The sequence below is a fragment of the Saccostrea cucullata genome, unplaced genomic scaffold (genome assembly GCF_032062105.1).
Source record: "Saccostrea cucullata isolate Sc308-1 unplaced genomic scaffold, CSIRO_AGI_Scuc_v1 ctg756, whole genome shotgun sequence".
NCBI lineage: Eukaryota > Metazoa > Mollusca > Bivalvia > Ostreida > Ostreidae > Saccostrea > Saccostrea cuccullata.
This window is the reverse complement of record NW_026930876.1, coordinates 361,049-370,542: the sequence shown is the minus strand read 5'-3', so window position 1 is coordinate 370,542 and position 9,494 is coordinate 361,049. Positions and strand designations below refer to the sequence as shown.

General features: G+C 32.9%; 1 protein-coding gene across 1 annotated transcript; it reads left to right on the top strand.

Moving 5' to 3' along the window:
• The first annotated feature begins 5,413 nt into the window (after nt 1-5,413).
• LOC134230401 (uncharacterized) lies at nt 5,414-8,298 on the top strand. The gene is made up of 4 exons (XM_062712199.1): nt 5,414-5,860; nt 6,032-6,152; nt 7,261-7,402; nt 7,586-8,298. Exons 1-4 carry the CDS (start codon nt 5,831-5,833, stop codon nt 7,593-7,595), a joined length of 303 nt encoding a protein of 100 aa, XP_062568183.1. The 5' UTR covers nt 5,414-5,830; the 3' UTR covers nt 7,596-8,298.
• Nucleotides 8,299-9,494: the final 1,196 nt, after the last annotated feature.

Genomic DNA, 9,494 nt, shown 5'->3' with positions numbered 1-9,494 from the left:
ATTGCCCTAACAATAAGCCAACAAGTTGGTTTGATTAAGGGCCGATGAGGAAATTACCGTTGGCCCAACATTAATTGCTTACAATGGCCCAATTGTACAAAAATGACGTTTGCCCAACATTGAAATAATACATAGGCCCAATAGTGGCCTAATATTAACTGTAACATTGGCCCAACAATAAGCCAACAAGTTGGTTTGATAGGGCCGATGAACAATTTACCGATGGCCCAATGTTGAATACAAACGGTGGCCCAACATTGTTGGGAGCATTGTTGGCCCAAAAAAGGACCAATAACATTCTGCTGTCTGGGGATAGAGAGTCTCCTTGCTGTCGTGCTTGGTGGAGTCGGATGGTCGATCCTTTTTTGGAATACCAAAAGAAAAGTGTCGATTCCATCTATGTTTGTGACTGGGGGAATTTTCCTACTTGTGGCCGGTAACAGCTTTTAGAATTTTATGCTGATGTGATTGATATCAGTAAATAGCCATAGAACATTAATCTATCAAATAAAGAAAACCAAAAATATGTTGTGTAATCTTCACGATCAAAATGTTGAAATCAATCCTAATTATGGTATGCTTTAAACATAATTATTTTAAAAAATTGTTTTCATTCATAGTTACATCTGAGTTCGCTGTCTTGCTTCGATTCTTCGCCACGAACGCTTCCAGAAAAGCATCACAGGGGAAAGACAGCACTCTCGGAGTTCCATACTCATTAATACGTGTTGGCTTTGGTATTGTATTAGGAATGTATAATGAACTTTATCTTCTTTATTAGAAATAAACATAATGAAGATAACACGAAGACTTATCGCCAGAGAGAAATATCACTGAAAACAAAATCTTGGGCTAAAGCTAAAAGACATCATCCTTAAAATATGTTGAGAATTTAAATTTGCTATATTAGAATATGTTATTATGATAATTTTTTAAGTAATTTATACCTTTATGATAAATTAGACGTAAATTAAGTACTAGGTTTTTAAATTGTTTTAAAACTTAAAATGTCTGTACAATCAAATTTATATACAGTATCATTTAAGAAAACAATATTGTACAGGACAACAGTGTAATTTCGCTTGTTAATATAATTTTACAAATATGAAGTTTATAAATATAAATGTTCTTTTTTCTATATCCTTGAAATGTGAATTTTGCATCAGAAAATTTGACATCAAAGCAGCTCATATTGCTTTGATGTTGATTTAGTTTTTGTGTTAAATTTGATTCACTTGTAAAAACGATTGTAGAACACGTGATAGCTATGTGTAAAACATATGATTAAAAGAATTTCGCATGTTTTGAAATTTGGAAATATCTTTTATCAAATTCGTCATCGTCGCCCGCGTGGCGCAATGGTTAGAGTGTGGTCTGCTCTAAAGTCGCAAAGTAAGGAGTTGTTCTTTACGTCGGAGGTTCGAATCCCACTGTGGGACGTGGAGACATGTCCTTAGGATGAGTTCGTGTAAACCCCATGTCGCAGTAGGTGCTGGTATGAAAAAGATTCCTCCCTGCTCAATGGTCCCGTGTACCGAGTATAAAACAAAATTCTCTCATCCAAAAGACCGGTCTCCACAGTGGGATTTGCATCCGCGTCTTAACGATAAACTCCTTACTTCGCGACTCTAAAACAGATGCTCTAACCACTGCGCAACGCGGGCTACCACAACAGAGGAATATGTGTTTATATATGAACTTAATTGAAGCCAGTTGGATAAATTGATTGATTTTATGTTGTTAAACCTCCTCTCGAGAATTTTTCACTCTTATGGAAACACTAATACTTGCCGGTGGAGAGCTGCATATTTTGTCCTATACTCGGCACTCAGGGCCATTGAGCAGTGAGGGATCCTTTTCGTTCCAGCACCTACTGCGACATGTAACCTCGGTTTATACGGTCTCACGAGAGGGAGTCTTAAAATTGAGAGGAAACAGAATGCAAATATAATTCGGTGAAGTTTGTTATTAGAAAACATCATTGCTTCTTTTTCAGCATCATTTTGCTAATTCGTTTATGTTTGATTAAAATGCATTTAAATGATCCTTGGTCCTTGTGCTTCCCAGGATATAAATGCTTCCCGTGCTGTTTTGGATAGCATGAGTGCCCTCCCTTAGAATGCGATATACATTCCTTTATAGGAGCTTTCTCATAAACATTTTGATATAAAGTTTCCAAATTACATGCATTTTGTTTTCACTACCATAATTTTAACTATTTTTAAAAGAGATGTAAACATTCACTGAAGGGCTTTAATCGCAGACTTTTACTTTACTTTGAGGGTTACAAACCCTGGATTAAAAAAGGCAAACAGGTTTTCATATGAATATACCTGTGCGTAGAAAAACATTTCATTTTGTGTGTTGGATATTTAAAGGGGATGGATAATAACATACCTTAAAAATATATAATGCTTTCGATGTTCGTGCAAAATCACTAAAGCAAACGGTTTGGTTTAATCAATTTGTTTTTTCAAGATTGTAGTTTTAAATTAAAAAAACATTCAGAGAGAAAGAAAAGGGTAGTACAACAAGAGATAGACAGGCAAACGTACCTCATATATTAGGATATCAAGTTTTTAAAATTGCATACATCTTTTAGCTTTGTTATTAATGATAGGATTTTGCGACCTAAAATAATCTAGTCTCTTTTTTTTTATATTTCATCAAAGAGGATTAGTATTGGTCAATCCAATCTCCTTATTAGGATTGGTCAATCCAATCTCCTTTTTTTCTATCGTCTACCAATCATTTGAATTTTTAGTTGATGTAGTTTATACTTAAAACAAGGTACGGTTTCAATACAAATATTGCCTTGTGATTTTCTTAAAAAATGAAACTGATGTAAAATTTGAAAACTCATGCTTTCTGAACCATTGAAATTCCATGCGGAAAAATTATGCAGATCATTTTCCTTATATACATTTCTGAGTGCTAATTGTGATGAACATGCATATTTTCTTTCATTTTCTGAAGAAGTTGAGAAAGACACCAATTTTCAATGGAATTTTCTGTCAGAAAATATTGTCCACAGGTATCGACCACAAAGATTTTGAGATATGTGATCTTTAAATGAATTTTACAACATATCTAAAAATTGAAGATAAATATGACCTATCTGAGCTAAAAAATAAAAATACAAGATTAGGTGTACATTTAGACGATATTTTTTATTTACGTTTTCACCGATTTTGAATTTACATATCCCCACTTTTCTATAGTTAAATTGATTTAAACTGTGTCTGCTACTCAATTCCGAGTCAAAAATACATTAGTTATTGTTGTTACATTGTGATTTCTATAAACCGATATTGATTTATATGTTTAGAAGTAATTTACAGGAAAGTCCTATTTTTATATAAAGAAAAAAAACTGATAAAAAGATCTTTTTAATTTTGGTTAGTGTGAATTTTTTTTTAAAAGCCATGTAAGACTTTAAATTGGGAGACAGTTGAGGACACTATTTTCTGAAGGGAAATTACTCTTGAAATGGATCATTTTTAGACTTTTCTTAAAATAAAGAAATGTATGTATTAATGAGTCATATTCCCAGAAGATACCTTTATGCTAAACACTTTCTTCATCAATCAAAGCCATGAGCTTAACAGATACTTGAGACAGTTTCAAAACATTTTGAAAACATTTAATTTTTAGGGCACAATAAAGCAAAAAACGTACCTTCCTTTGCAATATTGAGATAAAGATGTTTTTCTTATTCTTGATAAATCAAATAAATTAAATAACCCTTGTCTGTAATATGGCTCTAAGGAGAAGTAAACACATATGTTCCTCGCTATTTATGTTGAAGACACCCAATTTTATTAAAATAGCAGGCTATTATTAGACACAGATCTGTTCTATTTTAGACAATTTTTAAGCGATGTCAAAGTTTGGGATTTAAAGCGGAACAATAACGATTCTATTCAGTTAAAAATTCGTTTAAATGCGCAGTATCGACAATTGCCAAAAATAAGAATCGAATTACCAGATAAACATATGCTCAAGATTCTAACGCTCACCTGGTCAAGTAAATTTTATTGGGATTTTTTCTCATCTTTTTCTACACTATTACAATTCTTCAGTCCAAAACTTGCTACAGATGTCGTAGATGAATAATAACTATTTTATAAATATTTATTGGTAGGTTATATTTGCTTACAAGGTCATTATAACGACCACAGAATTTACAAAATGCTGACTTTAAACGAGGCCGTTGAAATCCCTGTAAAATTAACTTTTCTGTCCGTAGCCTGTCTCTGTCTAAAAGCTTATCGTACACGAAGCATATTCTTGGTTTCTAAATACAGTAGGAGATGTACATGTAAACACCAGATGATAGCGGGATAATTCTACGTAAATTAGAAAGCTGACAATGGCAAAGGTGACTTCGTTTGTCGCTGAGTTAAAATCAAATTAGGTAGGGACTGTTTCTTCACCAGGTGCTCGGCTTTTTAAACAGAATTTTGAGGTTCTTCTGAAATGCCCTGGAAGACTGAGGTCCCGTCTCATGGCAGGTGCTGGCTGGATAATGATACCTCACTGCCCAATTTTCAATTTCAACCTGCAAAGGTCTAAATTTTAAGACCTTCATTGATACATGTTAGCGATTCTATATGAGTTAAACATTCTTGAATGACACGTCAAGCAACAAACAATCATTGTATCAATCCTATATATGCGCATGACCCTTATGGTCCCCATACAGATATGTGAAAGGATGTGAAAGACACTAGCTAGTGCCATTGATTTTACGTTCACTGGGATATATCGAATTGATATATAAATGAACGTTTACCGACTATAGACAAAAAAAGCCTCACCGAAACAAGAAGGTATGACTCTACTTCGTCGATATAATATTATATTAATGTCGGGTTGACTAATAAAAGACCACAGCAAGTGTTTTCTTCTCATTTAGAAGTTTCGGAATAAATTCTGCTTCACATGAATATACGTCAAATTATAAAGAAGTACATTTCCATATACTATTATTTCATTAAGTGCCTATTTTTACCTTTATTTATTAGCACCTTATATATTGTTATTAGTGTCATACTACTGAATACAAAGTTTGTCTTGTCAGGTGAGCTACAATAATAATTAGGGACCCCCTCTTTGATAAAAAAAATGTTTTAAATAACGCACAAAAACAAACCACAATACCAAAAGAAATATCAGAATCTATTTGCGCGTTTATTTTTAGAATCAAATATAAATAGTTATAATTATGTTACGTTGTTTCCTTTGTTGTTATATAGATATATAAATATAAACTGTTCCATATTACACAACGGTACTGTAGAATTCGCTTATAGGTATATCATATATAAGTTTTATGGTTGATTCTTTTCCATTTCTCTACTGATTTTTCTCTACGTTTTCTGTTTGATTTTTCTTCTGTTTTGTCTAATTCTGAACAAAAGATACCTTTTATACGTTTGTTTGTTGTTTTACGCCCCTCTTCAGAATAGTTCACTCGTATGGAGACACTTGCCGGTGGAGAGCTGCAAATTTTGACCAATACTTAGACCAGTAAAGCAGGGAGATATCTTTTTCGTGCCAGCGCCTATTGAGACGTGGTTCCTCGGTTTAAGCTAAAATATAATGCATTGAATAACAGATAGGAAACTGGGATTCATTATCAGCACATCAAAAATGACTGCAATACTTTTTTTACATGAATTGCTAGTATAATTTCTTTTCTAAAAAACGAAAATTCGTCGCTTTGTTAATCTTATGTATGTTATGGATACTTTTAGAGAGAATAAGGATGCCGATTTATGTTGAATTGCTATCGTCAGCCTTTGGTTTGATTTAATGCATTGTTGCCATGGCCCTACCTGGATTCATAACGGAAGAGGTAACTGCATATAACCTTTTTGAAAGATTATAATTGTATTTATTTCTATATAATAATAGACTAATCAGAATATTAAATAAGTGAATAGAAACGTCATTTGTTGTGCAACAACTAAAGGAAACGATCGTGTATTTTTCTTATAATAGCAATATATACTATTCGATTTTGTAGGTTAGCCAATTTAGCATTTTTTACGCCAGGGATTGTGATCGCCAGGAAACTGACAAATGCTCGATAAGGTCTTACGTAGCTTTAGATGAGAAATATAAGCTAAATGGGGCGCTTCGACTCTGTAAGTCTCTCTCTCTCTCTCTCTCTCTCTCTCTCTCATATTTTTTCGAAAAGTTTTCTACATAGTTATTTGATTAACTTCCGATTTTGAAAAGAAGTATTTTTAAATATTTACATTTACAATAGATTTCCCCTATAATTCTTTACAAACTATTTTCTCATGAACTATATGAAGCTAACACGCTTCATGATAAATCTGCCGGCGTGAAGCGTTGTAGTTCCTATACCTCATGAATCTTCAAAAATTTAATTTATTTCTTTAATAATATCTAATAGAGGGAGTATATTATGTAAGACTCCAAGGTCCGATGGTGACTCCAAAGTCCGATGGTCTCGCCACACCCAGACTGTCTGCGCCAAACCCCGATGGTTCGCTGTCTTTACGGACTCCAAAGTCCGATGGCCTGTTTCCTATGAGACACGTTGCGCTAAAGTGCGATGGTCTGACACGCCAAAGTCCGATGGTGCGGAGTAACAATCAAAGTTGATGACGTCACAATAGTCTGAAGTCATGCCATTGCCCTGCATTCAAAATCAATTCAATCAAATACAATTTTACTGATTTTTATCATTGTTTTCACCCACCAGAGGCATTAATTAGGGTTAGTACTTCCACACCATTCGACTGATAAGGGTTAGTTCTTGAACACTATTGGATTTATAATGTGTTTCTTCGAACCCACCCAAGAAATTAGGGTTAGCCTAGTCTTCCACTGATTTGGATTAGTCCAGCCAAGATATTTAGGTTATACCTGTATTAACTGAGTGTTACGCATTTTTCGACTGATTAGGCTTAGTTTCGCACCTTAATTCAAAAGATGAGGTTTAATATTATTGACACTTAATGTTTATTTTAAACAATCTATCCTCGTCGCTGGAGCGGTATCGCATTTTTGGCACAGCAGTACTATGACGTCATAAACTTTTATCGTTTTCAGCACCATCGGGGTTTGGCGTGTTAAACCATCGGGGTTTGGCGTAGACCATCGGACTTTGGAGTCCCATCGCACTTGGAGTCCTACATATATATACATGTATGTGTGAAATTTTAGCGGAATCTTAAAAAACACGGATAGAACAAATATAAAATAACCATTATTTTTCTCCAGCAATGATAGATGTTCAGATAGAGAGTCTCCTTGCTGTTGATCTTGGTGGAGTCGGATGGTCGATCCTTTTTTTGGAATACCAAAAGGAAAGCGTCGATTCCATCAACGTTCGTGATTGGGGGAATTTTTCTACTTGTGGCAGGTAATGACTTTCTACCTTAATGAACGATATCAGTAAATAGCTGTAGAGCATTATCTAAGGAAGAAAACCATAAATATAAGCGACTATCTACGCGTTAAAACCGTTTAGATCAATATTTAGATTAAGGATATGCTTAAAACAGAAATAAAATACTTTTTATGTGAACTTTTTTTCAATTCATAGTTACATCTGAGTTCGCTGTCTTGGTTCGATTCATCGCAACAACCGCTTCCAAAAAAGCGGCACATGGGAAAGACTTTTCTTTTGGAGTTCCATACTCATTAATACTTGTCGGCTTTGGTATTGTATTCATGCTTGTTGTTGTTATAAGGAGCTTTTACCTCAATCTCAGACAGAAAGATACCACGAAGACTAATCAACGGACGGAAGATGAACCGAGGAGTTATATCACTGAAAACAAAATCTAAAGCTAAAAGACATCATCTTTAAAATATATTGAGAATTTAATTTTACTATATAAGAATATGTCTTTATGATACATTTGGAGTTTTTCCTTTAGGTTATGATCAGTTAGACCTAATTATATAAAGTACTAGTATTTAAATTGTTTCAAAACTAAAAGCGTCTGTACTATCAAATGTTTAGTATTATTTATGAAAACAATATTGTACAGGACGACAATGTAAGTTTGCGTCATTACGAGCTTGTAAATATAATATTACAAATATGAACAACAGAATTTGTTTATAAATATTAGTGCTTTTTTCTCTGTCCTTGAAATAGTTAATGGCGATTTTGCAACAGACATCAAAGTAGTATCTCATTTTGCTTTCATGTTGATTTAGGCACACATTGAAAATGTTATCGTTTTGATATTTATTTTAAAAAAATACGATGACTTACAATGGGTTTCGAGTTAAATTTGATTCATGTATAAAACAATTGCAAAACACGTGATATATGTAGCTAGTGACTTAAAGAATTTCCTATTGTTTGAAATTTGAATATGTCTTTTATCAAATAAAGCAAAAATAAATTAATAACACTGAATGATGCCGTATTTATCTTTTAAATATCAAATAAGAGTCTACTTTTGAGGATATGAGGACTTGGTGCTTCTATATTTACATGATCTACAACTGCTTTTGAAAACTGTCCATAAATATTGCTACAGTACCATAACTAATTAGTAAGTAAATGGTTTTCTTCTATTGGATTTGAACTTAGATTTAATTTTAAAAGTGGTAATCCAACTTATACTCATAGAACCCTTTCTAATGCGGAAAGTCTTCAAAGTCATCTGTCGGTTTTGGATATTTTTAATATTCCAAGCAATCAAAATGAATTTAAATATAACCATAACTATATTGAATTCCGAAACTTCTTAAAGTCTTTAGAAAAAAAATACATAGCGGGTTGAAGTAAATGTTCTACCAATCCTGGTTCTTTACTCCTTACTAAGATGATTAATAGTAGTTAAGGATAAACTTCAAGAGTACTGTGCAGCAATATTTTCGATCCCCGCGAGAAGTGATGTAAACCAGATGTGGATACTAAATAAAAAATTCCAAGGAACTTTGAGAACATTTGAAATCACAAAATTTTATTAAAATCAACAGCATACAAAGGTACCACTTATTAACTTTAAATACAACCATTCCCCCAAAAATTAAAGTCCAGGCTTTCCAATATCATTGACATCTGCTTTTTCAATAAAAATGAAACTTGTAACCATTTTAAAATCCATTCATTGTACCGCAATAAAAATGCCAAATAATTCAAAGGCCCACTTTCACTGTCGCCAATAGAACATGTAACCATTTAAATGGAACATTGTGAACATTTCTAAATTTAAAAAAATCTTCAGAAAAATTAAAATTAACTTTGGGGAAGACAAGAGAAAGTAAAATAATGTTTATTAAATTTGATTTCTTTGGTAATATATACTAGTACTTTAGCAATTGCATTGCAACAATATTCTATATAAAAAACAATTGTTTAAATATAATTACATAATAATAAATACATGTATAAAAAATATATATGAAATAATATAAGTTGAAAACAAGAATACAAATAAATTAAGTTTTTAAAAGTATTGTAGAGAGGAGGGGGTAATCCACTGATTTAT